The sequence below is a fragment of the Patagioenas fasciata genome, chromosome 8, assembly GCF_037038585.1.
Source record: "Patagioenas fasciata isolate bPatFas1 chromosome 8, bPatFas1.hap1, whole genome shotgun sequence".
NCBI classification, from domain to species: domain Eukaryota; kingdom Metazoa; phylum Chordata; class Aves; order Columbiformes; family Columbidae; genus Patagioenas; species Patagioenas fasciata.
Window position 1 is genome coordinate 30,429,029 of NC_092527.1, and position 25,785 is coordinate 30,454,813.

Consider the following 25,785-nt stretch of genomic DNA (forward strand, 5'->3'; position numbering starts at 1 on the left):
CGCCAAGGAAACAGTGGTGTTTTTATTATAGAAAATCATAACTAGGTTTGAATTTCCTGCCAGAGCTCATATAGAATATTAACAAGGAGGTGCCATTCCCTTAAACAAGGGAAAGGGGATAAGCAGGAGGATAAGTGGTGGTGGGTGGTAGCTGGAACAGGGCTGTGGATACCTGTAAAACAAGTTCGCTTTGCATCTTATTCTGAAACAATTTCTACGGGCAGTCATTAATCATAGGGTTTCTTGCTATTGGGCTCACTGTGCTAGGATCGCATTTGGCACATCCCCACTCCATCCTTCTGTTCTCTCAGGAACATTTTTGGGGAAACTAGAAACAAAACAGACTCAACACTTCTTCAGATTTTGTACAAGACTTCCTTTATTATAAATAAAGCTGCATAAAAGATCTATACAAATTCAACAGTGTCCTGCTATAAAAGCAGCGGTTTGAACACAGCGTTGCCAATCAAGGAAGACCTTAGATTGGAGAGTTTTGGTGTTATTGCCCATCTCAGCTGCAGTGCCAAGATTGATCTTCATACTACAGTTTTGCTTCTGAGCTAACATATTACACACAACCCCCCAATCCTAAAAAAAAAAAAAAAAAAGACAAGTAATAAATAAAGCTATTTACTACGCAGGATCCTATGAGAACTAACCCCTCAATGACCAGCAGCTATGCTGTTACAGGTGGGAAAGTCTAACTTCTTCACCACAGAGGAAACATAGCAAAGGCTTTGCATTAAAAACATCTGGTGAACAAGCACCAAATCCTTCTGCTTGAATACCGTATAAAGTTTTGGGTCCCTTTACTGAAAAAAATCTTTATACCCCCACAAGACATACAGAGCAACTCAGAGAGAGAGAAGCTGTATTCTGTGGCTGTCACATACTAAAGAGTAAACTCCCAACAGCTTCCCTTAGAAAACATTCAGCTCCTGAACAGCAATAATAACCTTAGACCAAGACATTTCCTAAAGGCAAATGGCTCCTGAGGCGATGTTGTAGATCAGCTGCTGCTATCAAGCCACCATTAATTCCATCGCTTTGACAGAGCCTATAGTAAAATATTAAAACCACAAGTTGAGGGTGGAGGGAGTGGCTGGAAACCAAGCGGAAGGCAATCGGAGTTCATTTGTTGAATTCACCTGGTTAGCAAATAGCAAGAACAGCACTGAGACACAAGAAAGGGGTCTGGGACAGGCAGTTTACCCTTCCCTAGGATCTCTCACAGAGATCTGGGCATTACCTAAGAGATGTTGTGTGTTTGTTACTCATATGCCATGGTACTGTTTGTTTTAAAAGAACGTTATTCGCATTAAACCACAAAACCCCACCCTTTAAAGCTGCTTCCTATGAATGCCCAGCCAGATTTCAATCAAGGCAGAACTAAACATGGATGGCACTAAAATGTCTTAGGATGTTTTTAATGGTTGATGGCTGATGTAGCTGAACTGTCTTATAAACCTTTTTTATGAAATGTGAGTGTGGCCTTTTATTGATAGGGCTAGTACTTGGTGGGCAAAGATTTAATACAGGAGTGACAAGGCAGTCCAAGGAATGATACACTTCACATCACAGCCTCCTTGTACCACTGCAGAGGTCTGATCCAGACAGATGCTGTGTACCCACATCTCCTCAGACGGGACATGCATATACCTCTGATATATATACTGGTACATGGTTTAACAAAGAAGACCTCTGCCCTGAGGTTTTGTGGAGCGCAGCTTATAATCACAGAGCACTTCTACCCCTGGATAGGTATAAGTGGGTTCCCTCACATCCTAAATGCACAAAGCAAATCTTTTAAAAGGTGCTCAGGGCAAAATGAGCATATTGCATGTAGGAAAATTAAGCCAAGCAATTTACTTTCAGGGGAATCAAATCCATAAATTCCTTGGTTCAGCTCCAGCTTGGGTTCAACAAAACCCTGTGGGAACACTTCAGGGTCAGTTTGGGCTTAAGAGAGAACAGGCACACAAACACAGAAAATGAAGAACAAAAGATTTGATCCACTTATCAGTGTAGGTTCCCTTTGAGCCTGAGCAGCAGTTCTCAAGCTGTGTAAAGACAAGTTTAGGCATGCTTATAAGCCTGTAGGACTGGCATCACAAAGCTTTGTTCTGACATTTTAACAGGGGAGTTACCTTATTCTGTTCAACAGCCTTTTCTTCTCATCCCCTCCCTGTTCAACCTTATATAAAAGTTACTTTTCACCCCTGAATATCATTTCCTGAGAGACCTGGGTCACAAATTTACTTCTGGTCTTTGGACAGGCTAAATTTAAACTCCTGACAGGAAATGGCAGAGAAATTTTTCTTTATTTCTGGCTGAGAACACATTTAGAAGCCACTCTAACCACAACTGCTTCAGCATGACCTCCCTGCCACCAGCCCGTGCAAAGCAGGATCTGCTACAGGCACTGTGCAGTAAATCTGGACAGGTAAAAATGGCAAATTGCTTCGGTTTGCAAACAACTACACAGCTTCCAATGTAGCCTCCAGGCTCCAGTATTCACCCATCCTCCCTGTACCTCTGCTTGTCACTACCTGCTTGCTGTGTCCCATGAGACTGATCCTACACTCTTTCCTACTGGGGAAAGCTTGCTTGGTTGTGCTAATGAAAGCTAGAGGCTTAAAGCACTCATTAGCGTTAGCAATTAGTCCTGCCCTGTTGCTCTGCCAGCCCTGGCAGTCTCCCAGGCACTTACCGCCAAGGGTGCTGAACCAAGCACTGATGATCCAAGACTCTTTCCTACTGGCATTGCCTGCCAGCCTCTTCTCTCTCATTTTGCTTCCTACCCCTTACTTTCTGCTCAGAAATACTACTCTATAGCTGTGAGGGTAAAAGCCAAGGGGAGCAGCAATTTGAGCAAAGAGTTCCCTGTCTCCCCCTGTGCTTTCTTATAAACCAGGTGTGGAAACAGGAGTTGCAGTTTTCTCTGCCTTTGTGCATGAAATGTCCCTTGCTGGTGGAGGGAGAGACAAGAGCAGACATCGAGGAGATGATGAAATGTTTTTTTACCATGAAAAAGGAGGAGAGGACATGTCTATGGAGAGTTTGCTTATCAACAGGCTGGATAATAAGCCTCATGCTGTACACTGTCCTTAGCAGTGATGCAAGATTAGTTTTGCCTGGGTATCTGGGAGCAGACGGGATGTGACACAGATCACAAGTCAGCTACAGAGACAGCACTGCCAAGCTCAGCTACATGTGCACCTCTTTCATCCCCTCCTCCTAACTTACAACCATCCTGCTGGCCTCGGCCTCATTAAAACCATGCTGGGAGAGTCACACTCTCATTTGGAGGGTGATTGTTCCCTACTGCTACCAGACTGCTGAGATTGGCTTCATTACAGGATAATTTTGGAGAACTGCTTCTTTTATGAAAGCAAAACCTGTAGCAGTCCTTTCTCTCTTGGCTGTTCTCAGCCTTGCTGCCCTGAGGTAAGGAAAACAAACAAATAAAACAAGATGCCAGAACCCAATAATGGTGTTTCTCTCTTTTATCTAAGGTAAAAAAAGGTTCCTGTTCATTTATGCATGGAAAATGCCAAGGAATATAACCCACTAGCTATGTTACCATGAATAAAATGGAAGTCTCAAAAGAAATGGTCTGAAGACACAAAACCCACTGCCTGCTCTACTACAAGCTCCTTAGGGAGCAGAAATGTGCAGGGTGTAGGGCTGTTTTTGAAGGACAGGACAAGCCATTTAACCTACTGCTGCAAGTCCTATCAAGAAGGCTTTTATATATATATATATATATATATAAATATATATAACTACCTTTCAGTTAAAGAGCTATGGTTGATTTAAGGATCTCCATCCGGTCCAGATCTTGCACATGACCCCCCTCCCACATCAGCACCCAGTCTTACATTCTGCTTCCCATCAGGGTTGCAGAGCTCCTGCTGTTTGCAAGTAGACAGGCTCCTGCGATCCCAAGATCCTGTCTCTGATTCCTCCACCCTTTTCTTCTTATCTCCCCCTTCCAAAGGAAATGAAGTATTTGGCCACCACCACCATTTGCCATGCAGGCATCTGAATAAATTTGTCATATTTGATGCTCACCACCACTGTAGCATGACTGAGACACAATAGAAAAATATATTCTTAGCTGCATAAAACCCAGCCAGCACACCAGAGGAGCAGGAACTTTGATACCATGCCTTCCAGCTTTGCCCTATCCTTTCCCCATCCCCTCTCCCTTACTGCAGAAACCGTGCCCCAGGACCTGTTCAGCTGCAGACAAGAAGCTGTACTGGCAAAGTCAGTTGTCTCCAGGAGGCTTCAGAAAGCTGCCCCCTGGACTTGTGCTTAGAGGAACAAGTGTTTTCCTGCTGGCTTTGGTTAAAGGGCTTCCTTATGGATCCCATTGGCGTGTGCAAGAGGAATGTGCACCGTGTACTCATTTATTAGTGCAGACATGTTCCTGAGCATCTCGTGGAATGTGTCCACTGTCTTCCTGTAAACGTCCCTGTGTAGTACAAAGGGACGGAAAAGGTTGAGAGGCTCAGTCCTCTGGAATATGATGGGGAAGCACAGCTCTGCTGGTATATTCGCATTGCCAATGAAGAAGTGGTAGAGCTTCTTCTCATGCAAACATTTCTCTAGGAATTTCAGCATGTCCTGTAGACGGGCCTCCAACTTCTCTGGGGCCCAGTCCTGACTGGGATGTGCCTGCAGGAGGTGGAGCATCACTGTCTTCAGGTGGTAGTTGGTGAGCCCATTTGGACCTGTGAGGCTGCACTGCTTCCCATGGAGGAAGGAGAGGATCTGAAGGCAGCTGACATGGCAGGCATTAGCAGGCAATGTTTTGGAGACCAGCTGGATGAACCTCCTCTCATACACTGCGAAGGTGAGAAACCAGTGATTGCTGGAGGGGAGGTCGGCTGCCAGGCTGCTCCGAGGGAAATGAGAGATGAAGTAAACATCAGAGTTCTCGTACTGCACCACAGGGGTGAGGTTGAAGGCAATTGATTTCCCTGACCTAAATTTTATCTTCAGGGCTCCTGGTGAGTCCAGGAGGCTGAAGGAAAGGTCAAATTCATACTTGTGGGAGATTCTGTTCCAGGCCTTGGTGACTGCAATCTGGAACCACTTCATGACTTGGTTGGCATCCAGATATTGAGTATTTTTGAAGCACAGGAGGTCTTCCATGTCACTGCTGGGCCTGGTAGTATTGGTTTGGCTATGGAGGAGGCACAGCATATCTTCTCCTAGTTTAGTCTTGTCACAGATGCAACCTGTCACATCCTCATCTGCCCTGCATACCTTGATAGTGCCATAACCTTGTTCATCTGGGGAAAAAGAGTCACCAGAGCACCAGGTTTGGGACCGGAAACGATATGGCTCTGGGGGGGCAAAAGGCACTATCAGATCACAGACAAAAGGTTTACGCACTCTCCAGTTTTCATACATGCTCCCCACACCCATGCAGTCTTCCACTTCCATGTCAGCATCCCTGTTACAAACACTCCTCAAGGCCTCCAGCAGGTCATCTGCAAAGCCTTCCACCATCTCCCGCATCCGGGCCATGTCTCCGGTGGTACCCAGGATGCGCTTCTCATAGAAGCTGGCCAAGACAGACTTGTCAGGGAAGGCCACTCCTTTAAATGCTTTCCCCAGGACAGCCATGTCATCTTCTTCTCCTCCTGTGTCCTGCCAGTTCCCTTCCTGGAAATCTTGCCTCCAGAGCTCAATCAGCAGGAAGATGACCATGGAAAGGGTAGTCCACATATCCCATCGGACCTTTTCCTCTTTGCTTTCCTCAACTACCTCTGTAGCCTTTTCCAGAGCCTTCTGTGTGGCTTCCTGGGCTGCGATTTCCTGCTCCAAGCGCAACCGCTCCAGCCGAAGGCTCTCCTCCCGCTCCTTCATTTTCTGGATGATTTCTTCCATGTTCTCGGGGACAGTGCCATTCTCTTTAGGGAAGAGGAGTGGGTGGTTGACAATAGCTGTAATCACCACTAGGCACACACGAAAGATTCCCATGGACATGGCAGTTCCTTCCCTGGAAGAGAAAAAAAGGCAAAATGACCAATGATTTGGAGTACATTCCCTCAAGAAGAAAAAGGAAAGAAACTTCCCACTTGAATAAAAGCTTTGGCACCCTTTCTAGCCCTGAAAAAACTGCTTGAGTCTAGAAGCTCCTGAGCGCACGCCTGTTCCTGCAAGCTATCAACCAAGCTTCCCAAAGATACTTTATCGCAGATAATGAGGATGAAATTGTCCTCTTATGAAAGAACAAAGAACAGAACTGTGAAGGCACTTGCTACTGTCAGCCCACTGTGATGCTGTTGGACCAGTGTGGGAGGGCATGTTCTTCCTCCCTCCTTCAAAGTTCTCAGGACAGAAAGGGAAAGAAGCAGGCAGGACCTCCCAAGATGTGAAAAGGCAGGGCTGGAGATGACCTCTGCTTTCCCTCAACATATGGCTGATGTTGCAGACGTGGTGATGGCATAGGCAGGGCTGTCCTGGCCACCTTCTGTGTTAAGTATGTCTGGGGACCCACACAGCCTGCCGGGATCAGAGCAATTTTCCCTGCCAGTGCTGGTTATGTGTACTTGGGTGGGAGCAAGCCTGCATGGTTTTGTGCTTCTAAGCAGGCACTAGAGGCAAAGCTCTTCCTGCCTTTCAGCACCAGCAGGATCAGGCTGTGGCAAACCCTCCCGATGCCGCATGACTGTGGTCCCCAGAAAAAGAGGAGAGACAGAAAGACTGCTAAACTGAAGAGGGTTTCCTTTAACCCAGTGGCTGTAAAAACATCAGGTTGTTTATTTTTGCTGCTTACTTCACTATTAATCTGTGGAAGCCACTAGTAAACACCATGGCTTTGATCTAAGCCATCTTCCCCAAGCACCGCTTTAAGAGCTGTGCTTGCAGCCAGCTCACTCCTATTTGAAGTGACATCAGCGTGGCTGTGAGGACACACCCCGGGTCTTGGTGTCACTGTGCTGGCTGCAGGCAGCCATGTGCCAGCCACATGTCACCCCTTGTGCAGGCACTTGGCATGACCGGGACTGCTATGGTGTTTTGGAATTGCTTCCTGTGGTTACTGGCTCTGCTGTAGAGATCTCACACTTAATAAAGCTTTCCATGCCATGGGGCTCATGATGAAAGAATTGAATTCCCAGGTTTCTGAAACATGGTCCCATTGCTGGGGCATCTGCCTGGCCCTTACAAGGCTTCCCAGAGGTCTGGGCCAGAAGGTGCTCAGGTTAAAGCATTTCTGTTTCTGGAGGGTTAGCATTGCTATCAAGAAGATCCCAAGTGTCTGTTCAGGAAAAGGACTATCTGAGGTCGTTATGAACTGCTGTGATGTGACAAGCTCACCAGTCACTCCCCCTTTCTAGCAACGTTACCCCTCAATCTTAGCATGGGGAGATCTGAAGGACAAGACAGACAAGCAGGGGTATTTCTTCTTCCAGCTGGATGATTTTAACACAGCCCCTTTAATGCCTCAAAAGTGTGTTTGAGAGAAAAGGGTTTCTATTACAGAAATAAGGTCTATCCACAAAATACCTAATGAATCAAACCAGAAAGAGCAACCTCATTCCTAACAAACCAATTCATCCTGATGTGGGAATGAGGCTGTTTCACAGAGAGCCAAGAGATGGTGAGGTACCATGTGTGCACTGGGAGCTAAGGGCTGTAATCTTCTCCCCCTGCAATAGCTCTTTCCTGGCCTGAACCCAGCATGTTTTGGTACCACAGCAGCCCTGCTGTCCCAGCATTTGGGCAAGAAGGAGAACATCTCTGGTAATTTCATGTATGCCTCCACAGGGCATGCAATAAAGATAGATCCATTCCAGCAGGCCTTGTTATCATCACTGCACAACTAACTGCTTGCTTTTGATTGCAGGAACGTAGACTTTCTCAACGTGAGCAGTTACTGTACATGGGAAATGTATCCTTTGGCATGCAATTATCTTTGCTTACAAGAGGGCTGGGACTGGAATAACAAGGGAAGGGAATAGGATTAAGATTCATTGTCCAAGCAGCAAGAATATTCACATGGTGCTCAGGATAATGCTATGTGAGCCTCCCTGTGTAATATTTACTAACTACCCATTTTTTTAGATCCCATGTACACTCAGAGATGCATGCCCTTACACAGACATTGCTTTGGAGATGGTTTGCTGGCCTCTCTTGTCTTTTTGCATTTACATTAACTCTTAAATTAATCAGACAATGAACTCAAGCTGAATTAATGCCCAAATCTGGGTGTTCCAGTTATTCTGTGAGCTCCACGCCTGGCCATATTTTAAAAATAAACTGGGGTGGCCCTGCATTGCAAAGGCCTTTATCAGTTTGCTGGGGCAGGGCAGGAAGCACTGGCGAGTTTTTTCCTTAGTGCTACGCTCTTGCAGATCACGTGTGCTTTCTAGGCTTAAAAATAACAAGGCCAAGGGCCTGGTGCCTCCTTTTGCCGCTCTGCCCTGCTAGACCTCCGTCCCTGCAGACGAGATGTTTTAGTGTTACCGGTTTCCTTCTTACGTGCATTAGGCTGAAAGAAGGTTTTGCACAGCTTCCCTGGGATATTTGGGTACCCTTCAACACTGTCGTGTGCCCAGCTGCGCATGGGCACACCACTTCCAGAGGTTACCTGCCCCAAAACTCTGCTAGACAAAGGGCTTAGGCCAGATATCCACAAGTCCATCACTTGCTGGCTAAGGTGACTTAGTTGTGAGTCACACTGATAGTCTGGGCTACCCCAGCTGATGTTGCAGGAATAGGTTAGGAAGAATGCCCATAACCTTTTCCCCCAGCAAACTCTGCGGGCATCAACCTCTGGAAGAGAGTCAGGATGAAAACTGGAAGTGACAGCTTCTTCAGGTCACATGAATTCACATGAGGCATGCCTGTTTTCAGCCTGAACAGACGAAGTTTTCCTGGACAAAACTGCTCTTTTTCTACTGTAGCTATTTACACCAGAAAATGAAGTCAAACATTAACCCCAGTCAAGGTTTAAGGTTAATCATGTTTGGTGACCGTGGTCAGTGGAGCCTGGGCTTGACAGCAGCAAGGCTGGTGTGGGCAGAGCTTTCCCACATCTCATCAGACACAGCTTTCCTGGCTAATATGGAAAAACTAAATAATACAGGTGAAACCAGTAGCACGGCCTGCTAGGGCAGCTCAGCCTTCCCCATAACAAAGGCTGCTCTTTTCACTTGCTTTTAACTTCAACCCAGGTAATTTAAGTCTGATAAAAATATTTATGCCTGCTCTGGATGAGACAGCTTTTGTGTGGGGAAGAGGGAGAGACTCCAAATGTTTCTAAGCTGAGGACTAAGAAAGGGAAACATTGTTTCATCTATGCATGCAAATTAGCAACATTTTAAGCATGAGGGGAAAAAAAAAAAAAGTATTAATGAGTTTTTGAACAGCAAGTTTCCAAAGTGATCTTCAACCTTTCCCAGATTTCTGGCCCTGCCATTTTTTTCTCATTCAAAACACAGCCGATGTCCAGGCATGGTAACAGGCTTTCATCTAGCTACCTTCTGCTGACCCCCTTGCAGCAGTCCCAGGGCTGCAAAATCCCCCCAAGGGAGGGCACTGTGGTCCTTGCTGCATTGTGGACAGGCCACCCCTGTGAGCAGCTGAACCTGCCCAGGCCCTGCTGCCCAGGCTGGGGGGTTCCTGGGTGAGAGAGCAGAGGCCCACCTTGTGTGCTCCCGTGGGCACAGAGCAGGGAAAGGAGCAGCAAGGCCCAGGAAAGATGCTTGGGGAAGGGAGGAGGGCTGGGAGCAAACAAGTACTTGAAGCCTCAGTGTCTCCATACAAAGCTCCATTTCTGCTCACTGCCCAGCACATGATGTTGCGTGTTCAAACCCACCTCTGGAACCAGAATTAGTTCCGTTCTGGGCTTTTCTGTGGAACTTGCTGCTACAGTGACTGGGTGCTTCGTCAATTTTAAGATTAACCACCACTCTGAACAACCTTGGGAAGTAAGAGGGCAAGCACCATCCCACTCTGCAGCTGGAGAGCAAGGGCTCAGAGAGATAAACGCAGCTGATCACACTGCTGTGCAATTAGAAGCAACAATCAGCTGCATCCTGCAGCACTTGGTGTGCTCAAAGGCTTCACCAAGAGCACCTGCAACCCTCCACCCTCAGCTCCCAAGGAAGTTAAGCCTCATCCTTTCAAGCCTGAAGCAGCCTCCTAGGCTGGAGGATCCTGATCAGCCCCACAGCAGGTCCTGGATGATGTGGGGAGCCCTGAGACAGAAAGGGGACACTGCTATCATACAATTCAGGTTGGTGCCATACAGCCACATGCAGAAGGAGGCCAACTCTCAAGCTAAGCTGATCTGAAAGCCCTTACCTTCAGTCATGTTTGGTTCACCTGATCACCTGGAGCATGGTTACAGGTAGCATGTTGCAAGGAAAGGGAAGCAGCACATGAAGCTCACAAGCACATAAAACCTTTGCACAGGCAGGCAGCGGCTTGCCTAAGCTCAGCTGATGGCTGGAGAGCACCCTCTGCATGAGGACTTTGAGAGCTGGCTAAAATTCTCTTGTATTCACACCATAAAAACCAAGCAGTGAGTACACCCAGAGGGGCTTGTCCCAAAACTGCCTCTGGAAAAGACTCTCCTCCTTTGCCACATACGGGCAGTGCTGGCCCATATGTGGAGAGGAAACAGGCGCAACTCTGCAACTGGTCCTTCAGGTGAGACCTAACTCACCAGCCATGGCTACCTGACCCAGCCCCTTGGCACTGGAGAAAAGGCAGAGTTGCAGCTCCTCCACAGCACAAATGCAGCCCATCAAGCCAAAAAACTGGTACTGAGCTTTGCAAACCAGCACTTGCTGTGCCTGCATCTCTGCAGCAACTGTCTCTGCATCACATGAGTTACCTAGGTCCCTGAACAACTGGTCTTGAAGGAAAATCATCTGCAGAGACTATTGTAAGCCAATATTAAAATAGCAATTGTGCTGTTTCCTGACTGTAGGCAGCCCTGAAGATGAATAGTGCTTGCAGTGCACGTAGTACAAGCAGATTTGCCTAGTAGTGTTTTATGTGGCATGGGGGCAGAGCTCAGCTCTACCTTCAGCTTCTGCCTTGAAGACCTCCTCCTCCTCACCTGGGAGCATCAGAGAGCTCATCTGGCATTCATGTGGGCTGACTTGGGACAGCCACTGCATTGTGGCAGTGTGTACTCTGCCCCCCAGCCAGCCGGTTATAGGGGATTTCCCTGCATGAGCAGCAAAGTCCTTTGTAGACATGATGATGCTCAAAGCTGTAACAAAGTCCTGTCCTTTCCAGCTAAAATGTGCTCAGCTTCTGATGTTCCCAAGCCTTCCTCACACCCCTTTCCAGAGCAGCTCCAGACTTTTTCACCTCCTGCTCAGTCTGGCAAAGGAAAAGGAAGAGATTTAAAGAGCAGCTTGCAATTTGCCTCTGTAGGTTGCTCGTGTGCTCTAAGCCCAGATAACCTTCCATCTTCTCTGAAGACATGGGAGAATATTTCCCTTTCATTAACCTTCCATTACCTTTCTTTCCTCAAGAGTTCCTTATACAGCTATATTTTTTCCACCTTTTTATTCCCTTAAGTTTTGAATCATGGGAAGGAAAACACACTCTGGCTGGTATTCAGCAATATACCAGATAGGAGTGAGCTGCAGCTTTGATTCTTAAATTAGAAAAACCCAAGTCAAGCCACTGAATGCTGTTCAGTAACAGAATATGCCAAGACATCGTTTACGACACACTCGATTGCTTCCTGCAATTTGGCTGACACAAAGGCAGTGAATAGGTGGCTGCCACATTGTGTTCTGCTTTGGTAGGCTGCAAGAAAAGAGGCAAATTGCAGAGATGATGGGAACTGCAGCTGTTTGGGAGTTTCTTTCATTGAAAGCTGCCAAGTTGTTGAAACTATAACTTTAATGGGAACAAATACGATTTCTCAGATTCTTTTTGGGAAGGCTCTTGAGGTCTGGAAAGGACTCCATGGCTTCTTTTGACTGGAGAGATTATTAGCCCAGAACAGCCACTAACCTGCACTTGGCACTTTCTTACTGGGAAGATGTGACTCTCAAGTCCAGGAGTTTCAGGCTCACCCCAGCCATATACCCTCATGGCTGAGCTTCTGGGAGCTCCTTGACTCCTCTGCTAGCTGCAAAAGAAAACAAATTGCCTTTTGGCTTTTGAATGTACAGTCTGAAAATGCTTCTGATACATTTATGAAGACCTAGTAAAGACAAAAAGTTTGCTGAAAGCCCTTAGCAATGCACTACGTGCTTCTCCAATTTGCAAATACTGTTGCCACCTCTGGAGATATTCAAAAGTATGTCCAGCTGCAGCAGGAAGAAATTATGTTTTCTCTTATTGGGGACTACAAGCTCTGAATTGTAAGAAATATGTGCAATGAAACAGAAATGGGAATTGCAGAGATGCACATCAGTATTATTGTTCCTGCCAAAAACTTGGAGAGATGCACTTTATTTAGTCAACGCCACACCATGCTGCTGTTTTTCCACCATCTCCCCACCAACATTTACAGAACAGTCAAAATGTCTTTGCTGGCTCAGGACACATGGTGAGGGCAGTTTTCCTTCTAGCTGCTACCTGTAAAGCTTCAAGAATAGACACATGCTGGATGGATGTTCATGGAAAAAAGCAAGGTAGCACCAAAGAGAGAAATATCCTGATGAAGATATCAGACTGGTCTCTGCCATTAGTTGCTGGGGATTTGTTATTCAAATTTTGCCTCTTGCACTGAGAAGAATGAGAAAATTTTCAGGTTTTAATTTTATATGCACATATTGAAATAACAGAGCATGTGTCTATGCCCTAAAAGCCTGATCACTTACTTGGGATGAGACAGAAACTTCTGCTGAAGGTTCTCCTCCAAATTCAGGAGGAAGTAACATTAATCTAAACTTTGGTCTCCTTCCCGGCCCCTGAGGTTCCTGGCCTCATCACTTGGTTGCTGTCGGATCAATGCTGTGTTCTGCAGGTTTGACCTGGGCTTTCACAGGACTTGAAGAATTTTGGCAGGACTTCACTCAAACATATCTGGTTCTTGAGACCGTTTTTACTGAAGAAGTATTTTCTGGGGTGAACAGAGGAAGAGTCCCATTTTGGTGAAGAATTTCAGACCAGAAGCAAGTGAGGTTTCTTTCCAGGTCAGCTCACATTCGTTGGGGTCAGTGGGTTATCCAGCACCCTGGTGTGATGGATGCTGCCGACTAATGCAGCTCCCAGGAGACTTCATGCCAAAGCACTGCATCTCAGACCAAGAGTTTCCACGTTCACTTGAGTCAGCAAGGTGGAGCTGTGGCATCTGGTGGGGCTGGTGAGGCACTGGACCCTCAGAGGGGCTGGAGGGCCCTTGCAGCCGAGGCCAGCACTCAGAGCCCACGTACTGAAACATATCCCAGGATGACTAAGGGTTTATTGCACCAGTCTACCCCTCCTGCCCCACTGCCATATGCCTTAGCACGTGTGATCCTGCCTAGCTTTGCCCCGGCACAGGCAGCAAGAGTACAGAGGCTCAGATGAGGATCCTCAGCTGGTTTCTACTCTCCAGGACTAAGAACTCACTGCAGCAGTGAGAACACATCCCCAGACCTGTACAGAGCCATGAAGACACCCCCACTTCTTGCTCCACCATCAGCTTTGACAGCATCCAGCACAGCCCACCCAAAGATCCCACATCTCCTGAGCACACAGCCAGCTGCAGCACACACAGCCCAGCCAGGGAAACGGGGAGCCACAAAAATGTAATACGCAGTCTAAGCGGCACCAACTTGTAGCTGTTCTTTCACCCCCTGCAAATTAAGCTTGTGTGCAGGCTACCGACAGGGACAGGAGAGTTCAAGCCACAGCAGCTATAACTCATGGTCTCACTTGTCTTCTCAAGCATTAAGTTAATGCTGCAAAGTACCAAATTCCAGTTCCCAGCACAGTTGCATCTGGTTCAGCACAGTCTTACTGGGACTGGGCTCTGTCTCTCCACCAAAGCCACCAGTGGAAAGGATCAAATGCACCAACACATGATGTGCAGAGGTCTGGTTTTCTTCTGCATAACCATATTTAAAACCAGAACAAGCCAGATAGCCTGCTCAGGACTACACAAGATAGGTAGGGCAGAGCAACTACCTCCCAAAACATGCCTGGAACCCCACCCCAGATTAGCTGCTTGGCCATAGGACAGCAGTTGGACAATGTCACTTGCCTGAAAACTATTGTTTTGCTGTTTGAGAACACATTAGCCTTTTATAACACCCATGGACATCCTGTCCCGAGCCTGCTGCAGTGCCAACAGGGTCAGTCGCACAGCCTGAGTTAGATATCCTGCCCAACAAATCTGCTGTGGATTTTCGGAAGCAATGTTTTCCTCCCGGGGGTCACCAGATCAGGTATTTCCAAGGAAATGCTGATGCTCATCCTGTGTACAGGACTGGGTTGCCCTCCCTTCTCACAGACAGGCGGATTTGGGGTGGATAGGCACGTGAATGACACTGACATCGCCTTGGAGGCAGAAACCATGGTGCCACCCCAGGTCCAAGAGAGGAGTGATTTTGCCAGCATCTCTCCAAGCAGAGGAGTACTTGACTTGCCATGGAAAGGCTAGGGTCTCTCTCTCATGTCTTCCAGTCATTTACTGACTTTGCCGTCAGAAAGCTTTCTCTCATGCCTTGTTAACTCTACCTTGGTGTAGTTTGAGGCCCTAACTTTCCAGTGGCTGCTGTGGGTAAAAGTAGGACAGACTCTTTTGTTTCTTCTTGCAATAGCACTCAAGATGTTCAGGTCCTTCCCTTCTGCCTCAGCTTTCTCTGCACACAGGTGCATTTGTAAGATGTTGCCATAGAATCCCATGACCTGCCTTCCCTCAAAGCCTAGACGGTACAAAGGTGAAGTTTTTTGGGTCAAAAGGACTTACTTGCCTTCTAGGGGTCTTTTCCAAAACTCAAAGAAATGTGGCACCTGTTAGATTTTCAGTTTTGTCAGCAAGTGGGGATTTATCTGGATATTTCTAAATCACTGTTTTTCAGTGTATTCAGGTATCGCACCACTGAACAGAACCAAGCCCCAGAAACAGGTAGCCACCATTGAGGACAGCTGTAATAACTGCTAAATAAACACCGAGCCACATCATGCCCTCAAAGCACCCACTGTTTATTCACTGTTTACTCACTGTAAGGCTGGATCCAAGAGGATGTGCCCATGGAGACCAGGAGACAAAGTTAACAGCATGAGAAGAGTGTTACTCAGCATCCTAGCCGTTGCCTGAATGTGTTGTTTTTCTTTTTGACTGTGCAAGCCAGCTCAGTTCTTGTTGGTAAGCAGCACGCGGGCAATCTGCGCAGTGCCTCAGGTTCCCCCTGCTATGGCTGAGAAGGGTTTTTACAAATTGGAACATAGTGCTGGCTGTGAGGGAGGCAGGAGGGGAAAGGTAGGAAGTGTGCATGTGGCTCCCACCCACGTATCGAGCTGTTGTGGTAGGATCCTGGCCAGGAACAGCCTGGCTTTTTAAGCCAAATAAATTTAGTCTGTTAATTGTGAGGGAAACAATTGGAGTAGACTGAACTTTTGTGGTTTTATTTTTTTTTTTTTTCCCTTCCTCCCCCTCAAACCCAAAATGATGGGATCCTGGGCAATAGCTGGTTGTTCCCTTGCACAATCTTTCATCAGCACAGATGGACACAACCCCCTTGCTGCTCTACCGAAAGCCTCATAGTGTCAACCACAACGTATGGAGCAATGTCACCACACAGATGCTCTCTGGCCTCTAACTGGTGCTCACACTGGGATCCACTCTGGCTGTCACCCTCTCAGTCACACAGCCTCCCCTTGCCCTTGCAGGCATCCACAGCTCATTGATCTGATCTTGCAGTTTCCTCAAGGAAAGCTGGTGAGGATACAAAAGGGGTTCAATTGCCAAGATGTTTGTTTAAATCTGCTCTCCTTTTCCCCACTTAATTCTCACCAAGATGAAGAAAAATCACAGCAGTGTTGTTAAATCAGTGAGTGGTTATTCTCACTCTCCACATCCCAAGGTAAGCTTATACCCTACATTGCTACACATCCAACTTTACTGTATATTGTACACCCAATGAAATGAATGCTTCAGTATTGAAAGGGTTAGTGGAAACATTATTAGCAAGTTGATTTCACAGCAGGGATACACCACTTCAGCACATCTAAGAAGAGTACAAGTGGATACTGGCACAGCTCTTACATGACTTGCGAAATGGTTATGTTTCATATGTGAAACTGTGAAGTCCCATTTCAGTCATGTAGCAATGAGCACTTACAAAGTACAGGCAGTAGAAAGCACAGTAGTCGCCAGACACTTCCACACTGAGATGCTGAACAAAAACACAGCAAAAAGAAGTTGTCATTGCAGACTGGGAATTTGGTTGATCTGAGATCTTCTACTCCATCACAGTCTTGATTCAGTGAGGAAGTCAGGAGACTTGCAGGCCCAAGTATCTGCTTAAACATGACTCAAAAACAACGAATGTGATTGGAGGTTTGTGTGATATTGGACTATTGTTTTACAAACTAGTTACAGCTGTTTGTACTCAAACAGCTGGGGAGGAACAGTGTTTAAAAGCTGGCTATTGTAGCCAAAATGTCACCACTGAAATTAAAAGCAATGCTTTATTCTATTGCTTGAAATTCCAGCTTTTCTTATAAAACACAATATAGTTACTCAGATAAAGTAGAAAACAAAAAAACAAACCAGACTATGAAAGCCCCTGCAGGGATGGGTAGAGGGTGTGGAAGGAGGAGAGAGCAAGAAAGAGCACTTTTACTGCAATACCATTTCCTGACTCTCCCTAGGGTGACTCCCTGATCCAAGCAGAGGCACTCTGCATTGCACACCGATGTCTGCAGGGAGCATCAGGCCCTCTCACTGCATCACCTGGTGGCTCTAGAAAAGAACTGGAGAAACAACACAAGTGCTTTGGGAAGCAGTAAGCCCAGTCTTGGCTCACTAGTCATAAACCTAAAAACTGCCAAGAGACACGCACACACACAAATATGTTGGCTGCAGTGTGCTGCTGGCTAGCCCTGCTTTTCAAAATGAGTCTGAATAAATAAAAATCAGAAGAAAAAAGCAAAGCCATACAAGGAAACAAAACTTGCCCACTTCCGTACAATATTTCCATGAAGCTCATCCTTTCAACACCCATGGCCACCAACTCAGAGCCACTTCACTCAAGGGAATGACTCAGGGATCAGCCTATTGCCACATGCACCCATATTTAATAACTTTCATGTGCTATCTGCTCAGTCCCCTCTGCTCACCAACGAGAGAAAATATCTTAAAGTTCTTCCTTTCCCTGAAGAGTTTGTAAACTGAACGCTGGGAAGAAAAACTCTGAAAACAGTTGTTGGGATAAGAGCAATGTAACATGCACTGCTGTAACAAAAGTACCAAACGCATATGTTAAGGCTGTGAAGCCACGTGGTTTTAATTTGGGATGTGTGGGGTCAACACATATGCTTGCTTCCTTTATAACATAAGCACAAAAAGGAAAGCTTTGTTTGAAAGCCAAGGGACAGCCTCTCCGCACACTTAAAGGTTGAGTTAAAACGTAATGGGAACTGTGAGTCAGAGCTGTGGGGCCCTGCTCACAGGCACAAAAATCCCCTCTGCCGCAGCAGGCAAGGAGCAAAGACAGATTCCAGCTCTGCATCAGAGACTGAAAGTGTCCAGGACTAACAGCAAATATAATCCAAGACTGAGCTGAGAGCACGTGTCGTGGATGACTTATGATGCAAACACAACCCTTTCAGTTGACATTTCTTCCTGTAACTCCTTCACAGCCTGAGATCATAACCCTGCACTCATTCCAAGAGCATCAAGCAGTTATGGCTCAACAGGGAGGTGGGGTGGATATCAGCCAAGCAACTTCAGACAGTCTTTTGACTTTGGCTGCAGGAGAGTGTGGCCATGATACTTGGACTGAGCATAGCTAGCTCACTAGGTAGGACCACAGTAGAGTTCTGTGTCCTTAAGTCACCTAGTACGCCAGATTATTTATGTCACTCTGTGTTACACTAGGGGAAGGTCAGCTGATGGATTCCAGCTATCCAAAATACAGACAACCATTGCATCCTTGCTCCCACTAGCCTGGGGGAAAATGATGAGGGTCTTTTTCAATTATGATGAATGAGTTGCAGTCTGCAGTGCAGAAGTGGCTGTGCTGCAGAAAATCCAAGTGTTTTCTCTCACATTTCCAATAGTCCCAAGGTATCTGGTTGCTGAACCCCCAGAAGCCTTTAGAAATCAAAAGCTCATCTGAAGCCAGTGGCAGTCAGGTACCTGAACATCCAGGAGGGAATAGCTTAGGGTCTAAGCATTTTGGGCACAGATACACACACAAGCCCCTCTGGGAAGCACTATTCTGTGAACATCAAGTGTCACAGTTTAAGCCTGAGAACATGTCCTTAACTCCATCTCTGGTACATATTAACATTCTACAACCACTTAAAAAATAGGGAAAAAAAAGAGGTCTGAAAAAGCAATACAGTCTCCCCCTCTGCCTACACTCATGGCCTACACTGTGCCTGGATGGTTTCTGGCAAGTCTTTGTCTACTTTGTTCTGAAAAGCTTCCAGCAAATCATCTCTGCCTCCTAAGGCAGTCTAGACTACTGCTTAACTGCCTTTACCTGTAGGAAAGTCTCCTTATGATGGCATCTGCTTTCTCCAAAACAAGCTGTAAGCCCTGCTGAGATTCTGACACATACAGGCAGTATCTTGTTTTGAGGAGATACTTCTCTCCCCACTGGCAGTGTGGGACTCCATCAGGTACTCCCCCAGCATCACCCACCAAATCCTCTGCAATTTGAAAGAATGGAAAGCAAGGCACTCTGAAGTTGATATTCACTTGGGTTTGGCCACAGACTCTCTTTCCAATTGATGGCACCCACCAGCTCTTGAGGCAACCCAGAGAAAGACGCAGTTGGTTACACACGTGGCTCAACTGACACCTTATAGCTAAGGTCACTTTCTGCTTGGGTGCAAGAACCTTCTCTACGTGCTCTTCCCCCGGTTTGGAAAGTGAAGGAACAGTACATTTTCCTTTGCCAGGCAACTGAAATAACCATATGAATTGGAAACTGTGCCTAACAGGGCTTAAATTCTGCAACAGTTGGCCTCAATGGTCCTCATCCTTGCCAACACCATGCTTGGTTTTTCCAAGCCACATGCATGGCAGTTGTGGTGCATCAGATGTTTTCGCTGTAAATGCTGAAAAAGCATCTCTGCCTTGAAGCAAATATTACTGATATAAATAATATGCTAGATCAGCCAGAAAAGCCTGCTTCTGGAAGAGGGATAATAATGAAAGACAGTGGGAGAAAAGGAGAAAGAGAAAGAGCTTCATTTACACACAGGAGGATGGCAATGGGCCAGTTCTCACAGCTTTGATGGGGCTGGCAGGAGGAACATGCCAGGGAATGCTGTGAGCTGAGCTTCGCGAGAGCAGAGCAGCCGTTTGAACTGACTGGGGTGGAAAGAAGGGGACAGACACCACCCAACACAGACACAGATCCAGAATAAATTAAAAAAAAATAATCACATTGAGTACTTGAAGTAACAGGTACTCAGAGCTGCAGCAGGACATTGTGGCAGCCAGGACTGATGCTCTAGTGGCTCTCTCTGCCATCAGTTCCAGTTCTTCCCTTCCCACCACTGCTACCTACAGAGCCTCCCGTCACACAGTCACACCACATCACTGCCAGACATCTGTCTGGGTTTCACCTGGCAGTTCTGCTTTCAGCAGGTTTTTCAGGGGTTTTCATATAAACATGAAAACTCTACAAATTGCTGGTGTGTAAAAGCCATTATTTCCCTTCAAGCCGGCTGCCTCCACTGTCCCCTCATCATCAAGAGGTTGCCCAGTGACTTCCAGGCCTTTGCTCTCCCATGAACAACTGGGAGAGGTGGGATCTAGTGCTTTCCCAGTCTGGTTAAGGTACCTCTGGCAAATTCTCCTTCATAGCAGCAAATGCAGCAGTAGCTGCTGCCATCGCAGCTTGAACCTGTTGGCTCCCTTCTGCCATCCCTCTCTGACTAGACCTCAACTGTATCAAGCGGTCACATAAAGGCAATTTTACACTGAGTGCCAAAAGAGAGAGCCTTTAAACACTGCTCTTCTAAATGGAAGCCATTTCCACATTAAACCTTCACAATATTTCTACTACCACTCTGCAAGTGCTGTCTGACCCTCATGCTGCTGGGAACATTTACTAAAATATGAGCCACACCACTTACCTTCCGGCATTTCTGCTGCAAGACTCAAAATCTCCCAGTGAGAGCCCATCAAGAAGCTTTTTAAAAATCACATCAAATCTAGAAGGAAGAATGACCCCTGGAGCACTTACCTGCTACACGACTTTGCAGGTGCTCATTAAACTTCACATTACTACTATCGCCACAATGCAGAGAAGATTGTATTCAGTCACTCACAACTGAATCACAGCCAGGAACTCTGCAAAACACAAAGAGAACAAATGAGGAAGCTCAGGCAGAAGACAAGTTCATAATACAGTTATCTAAATTAGGGATTGATTAAAAGAAAGATTAACTCACCTCCTTACCTAATAAAATGATCATAAAAGCTCAAGAGACCAGAAATAATCAGCTTTGAAGTGATCAGGGAAGAATTAAAATGCTGCTTCTCCCATGGGAAAGCGTGCAAATCGCACCGCAGGTCTGTCAGTGTTGCAGACATACTGGCAAGTGAGGACATCCCTTCTCTGACTCCATCCTCACCCACCAGCCCTCTCCTTTTAAAATGGATTAGAGTCAAATTAGCAGCTGCGTAAGTGCAAGGGCTGGGACAGTTTTGTCTGGGATTGGTTTGTCTCAGGGAAAGCATCTAGCTGCTGTAAGCAGCTTGTGAGGTAGAAATACTTGCTCGGGGAGCTGGGTTTAGTGAGCTAATGTGAGAAACAGAAAACACAAGAGAAGAGGCAGGAAATAAGTCTAAGAGCATACAGGAAGCTGTGAAACACAGAACCACAAAAGATAAACTACCATATTTTAGGAGAGAGAAGTTAAGAAATTTTAGATGAAAGAGGAAACAAAGCGAAGTCCTCCAACCAGAAGGAGAGGATGGGCCCGACAAGCTGGTTGCAGGCAGACAAGGGAGATGTCTCCCTCCCAGCCACACACAAGTGGGCTGGGGAACAGGAATCCACTGCCCTCATTACCAGCTCTGATCCTCACTTCAAACCCTCCAACTGTGTTGATCCAAAGCCTGATGAAATAATGAATAGCGTGGGCTGAGCTGGGCTTTGGAGCTGGGTCTTTTAAGGGCTCGGTATTAGGCTGACACATCCTTGCTCTCCTGAACCCCTTCACTTCAGCAGCTGTTGGGGAGGGGAAGGTTCAATCTTCCCTCCTCCCACGTACTGGCTCTGACCAGACCACATGTACAGTTTCACTTCTCCATTTCTGTCTTCAACTGCGAGGCCAAATGGGGCAAATGGGCTCAGCCTTGACCTCCCAGCACCTTGCAGAGCTGCTTGTGCCTCTGCTCAACCAGTGCCGTGACACTACCAGCAGTGGCACAAGAGCAAGACACCCCAGCACCAAAAGGGCTGGATCTGTGCTGTGGATGTTCATTAGTCCTCAGGGACTGCAATGTCTGGTCGCATGGTGGCTCATGGCCAGTTAAGTACAGCGGGGAGGAAGGAGCTATGAAGTGCCGTGTGAGAACTGCTACAGGACCTATGTGCTCTCACTTGTTACATTTTTAGATCTCAGAAGAGAGAGTTTAAGTCAGGGTCTCCCTGTATTACATGTGTGCAGATGTTGGAGACACCTTGACTGACACCTTTATGGAATGGTCTAAGGCAATTACAAGGAGGTCCCTCTCAGCAGTGGGTGCAAACCTTCTCTTGCTCCCTTGAAGGCAGTCCAACAGCACAGCACAGTATTTGTTATGGGTCAGCCCTATACAAGTGCCTCCTCTCCACACCAGAAGCTAAACCTGCCCCTGCTCCAGTGAACCTCAGCAGCTGGTTGTGGCAGGAAACCCTGTTTATTTGCTGAGCTGCTGGCCAGAAGAGCACAGCTCGGAGGTGGGCTTGTGTACAGCACAGTCAAGGTTGCCTCATCCAACTTTGCATGGCCCATGTGTGTATGGAAATCAAAATAAGCTAAAAAAAGAGCCCTGTCACAGCTGCACCCCTGGGCCAGCTTGGTCCCTTGAGCTGCTTGAAACCTGGCTACCTGCCTCTCTATTGCTCGCGCTGAGGGGTGAATGGGCAGAAGGTTTTGCTTACACAGATGAGCCCACATCCCTGTGAAACCTGGAATTCATGGTCAGGCACACGGTGATGCTGCCCAGCACACACTCTGGTCCTACTCCCTCCTGCCTGAAAACCAGAGTCTCTACCTCTCTCCACTACCCAGCAATTACATGTGCTGATGGAAAGTATGCTGCCTGGCAGCAAACCTGCCTTTTCCTCAGTATAAATGGATTATAATAACACTTGGGAGAAAAAGAGCTGGCCCACCCAACCGCCCATTTTAAAGGGGATCTGAGGGAACAAGCCACAAGCTTTTTTTCAGCTCCCTTCTCCATTGCACCATTGCTATGGATTGCAGTTCTGCAGAGCAGAGTATGTAGGGCAGAACAGCACAGGACAGTGGGGAGACTCATGCAGACTCTCCATGGAGTTAATATACTTTATCAGCGCTCCCCAGAGGAGCCGCTTAATGTTCACCTTGTTAAGAGAGACTGAATTTAGGATACATTTTGCCAGGGCAGTTGTTTTAGAGGGGAGGCAGATGTGGTAGGAGAAAGCAATACAACTAGAAAAATAAACCACTCCTTTTTGATGTGTACTCATTGCACTCAGGGAACTTATTTAAGGATCTGGGGAAAAAAAAGACCCTACATCACAATACAATCCACTAAGTGCATTTCCTGATATCACACTATTTGCATTGATTTATTTGCAAGCAAGCTTCAAGATACTGAAACAACAGTCAGCAGGTAAACAACAAAAAATCCAGCTTAATGTTGTCCTTATGAAAACCATACAGTTTTTGCTTAAAAAGCAAACTCAGAAATTAGTTAGATCAGGTCATGGAACACCAGTGTTAGATTTCTACTGGTCAGATTATCTCCCCATGTTACTCATTGCCACATAAGGAGGACTGCAAGCACTGGCATCCCTCTGAGACCATAGTGCAGCAGAGGCACACAGGAGCCCTTATTGCCATGGAGAGAATCAACAAAAAACAGAAGAGGAACAGGACATGCCGTTTTGGTGGCTCTAGTCATCAGAGAGCCTGAAGCAATCACCCAGGAAAAGCCCAGTTGCTCAGTCTCAGACCAGGGCTGTTTACTCTCACTTATAGGGGAGAAAAAAAGAAAAAGACTGTTAGTATACCTCCAAGCAACAAAAAGAGGAAGACAGGTGGGGAGGGCGCACTGCCTGTGCTCTTGATAAAGAGGTACGACACCCTTGGTGTGCACAGGTGGCTACTCCCTTGCAGATGCTGTTGGTACAAACACAGATCACTGCATTCTGCACATGGGAATCGTGGAAAAAAACAAAACAAAAACAAAAAAAAAAAACCAAAACAAAAAAACCTGTCAAAAGTGTCATCTACCAGCTGGGAGCCAAACAGCCTTCAGGCTGATCCCAACACTGACATTGGCTCTCTGACCTTTGGCAAACCAATTCACCTCTCTCCAGATCTGTGGCAATCACACTTAATATGTGCATTTCCCATATGAAGCCGTGTGAAGCATCTATTGTGCTGAAAACAAGATTGAAGAGAAGGCTTTAAGCTTCCATTCCTAATTTCCATCCTCTGCTTTTCCTCAAGGATTGAAGAAACCCCTTTCAAGTATTCTAAGAAAAACTGGGACCAGTAGGTTTTAAAAGCAAATGTCTATGAGGTAGACAGAATCACTTTAGTCAGAGCTTCAAAAGACCATTCTCATCACTAAACCAAACTCAAAATCCTCACAAAACAAACCATGCTGCACTGTGGCTGCTCTCCTCTCCAGGTGCTGCTGCCTGGAAGCTCAGGTCCTTGCCTGGCACCTCATGCCAAACACTCCTGTCTGGAGCAGATGTGTTGGGTATGGTTTAGGCCTATAGCACTCATTAAAAATACATTAATAGTGATGTTTGCTTAGAGACACTGCTGGAGCTCATCTTGCCTGACCACATAACAGACACCAATAGCATCGGGTTTTGTTTTCCTGAAGGATTTTAATACAGCAGTTCCCAAGAGAACTGCTTCAGTGCAAGACTGCCAAGTTGAAGATGCAAAGGCCACTAAGGCTCTGGTTCTGCGCGTCAGTTTTACAACCCATGACTTGCAGTATCCTGGTTCTGACTTGCTTTGATATGAACTACAAATACTACTGGCCATCTTGAAAATGATGCCCACACACATGAACAGCAGCTCTACTGAAAACATCACTCCTTGTCTCTGCTCATTAGAGAGGTATACTGTATGTCAGAAGAAAGGCAAAAAAGGTTTTGCAACACGCTAAGCCCAAACCCTGTCACACTGAACACACAGCAAAGCTCAATGATGCATTTTGCATGGACTGTGCATGCCCAAGATCACCACTGGCCTCAGGATGCCCTGTGCTGTCAGCACAGCAGAAAGAGGGGTCTGCAGGGTCCCCATTCAGCAGGAGTTGGTCCCTCAGACGTTCCCTATGCATTCCCCAAAGGGGGCTGTAGAGAGTACTCCCGCTGGCGGGACACCCAAAAGCGGGCTGCCTTCTGCTCCCCGTGCTTGGCTCTTGCCTGGGCTGCCGGGACAGGTAAGCCAAAGGCTCTGTAGAAACTTTGGTGGGCACCGTAACCTGCCTCAGGGGCCTGATCCGGCCCGATGCCCAAACAATCATCGGGATGGGCCACTTAGGCAGGGAGAGAGCACAAACCGCACAAGTTACTCCGTAAAGAAACCCCGGGGAAAGTCACAGCAACCTGACCTGTTGCACACGGACACCGGCACCCGCCGCACCCCCTCCTGCGGCTTTGCTCCCCAAAACCGCCGCGCAAACACGTGCAAACTACGGCGGCACCGGGGAGAAGCGGGACACCCCCGCTTCCCGAGCCCGCCTCCCCACACCCGCCCCCACCGTCTTCTCAGGGTCCCCCGGACGGGACTTACCGGGCTGGGGCTCCGCCGGGGCCGCCGCTCCCCGCGGCAGGTCCCCGCAGACCGACGGGTGTCGGGGCGTCTCGCAGCGGCACCTCCGCTCGGTGCAGGAGAGTCCGCCCAGCCTGGCCGGAGCGGGTTTCCTTTCCCTTTTTGTTTTGTTTCTCTCCTCCTTCAAACCAGCCCCGCCAACCCTAGCAGCCGAACCATCCTCCGGCGGGCTGCAGTTCGCTCTCTGGGCTTCCTCCCGGCTCCCCCGTCAGCTTCCTGGATAGTTTTGTGCTGAGGGCACCGGGGACGGAAAGGAAATGCGCTCATTTTGCTTCTCGGATGTAGCCTGACCTCCTGGTGGTCGTGGCTGACGGCGGGGAAGGCAACTAAAACATGTAACCTCGCTTGTAGTTCTTACCAAAGCAAAAGAGCAGGTTCCAGGGATGCCGAACCATTTTCCTGCTCAAAGCTGGCACAAGTAGAAACTTGCGAATTTGCCCAACATCCTGTCGAGGTAGAGAAGTGGCACTAGTTTCCTTGTAGGGGTGAGGGAGCTGAGGCACAGCAGGGTTAACTTAACCAATGATAAAGGCCACCGTGAGGGATTTACAAAGTGTCTTCCAACACTGCCCTCATTGTACAGTTAAAGGGCATCTTCTTACAAATCTAGCA

At 47.2% G+C, this 25,785-nt stretch overlaps 1 protein-coding gene across 2 annotated transcripts; it reads right to left on the reverse strand.

Moving 5' to 3' along the window:
• Positions 1 to 380: 380 nt before the first annotated feature.
• On the reverse strand, positions 381 to 25,555 carry ITPRIP (inositol 1,4,5-trisphosphate receptor interacting protein). Of its 2 annotated transcripts, XM_065843839.2 has the most exons (3): positions 25,135 to 25,555; positions 20,358 to 20,464; positions 381 to 6,016 (listed from the first exon to the last, which is right to left on the reverse strand). In XM_065843839.2, exon 3 carries the CDS (start codon positions 6,001 to 6,003, stop codon positions 4,354 to 4,356), a length of 1,650 nt encoding a protein of 549 aa, XP_065699911.1. In that variant the 5' UTR covers positions 6,004 to 6,016; positions 20,358 to 20,464; positions 25,135 to 25,555; the 3' UTR covers positions 381 to 4,353. The 2 variants fall into 2 exon arrangements, with proteins under 2 accessions (XP_065699911.1, XP_071668234.1); XM_071812133.1 differs by lacking the exons at positions 20,358 to 20,464; positions 25,135 to 25,555 and adding an exon at positions 12,007 to 12,104.
• Positions 25,556 to 25,785: the final 230 nt, after the last annotated feature.

Excerpts from the sequence above, each read along its gene's own strand:
- ITPRIP (XM_065843839.2), bottom strand. The coding sequence starts at position 6,003 with ATGTCCATGGGAATCTTTCGTGTGTGCCTAGTGGTGATTACAGCTATT.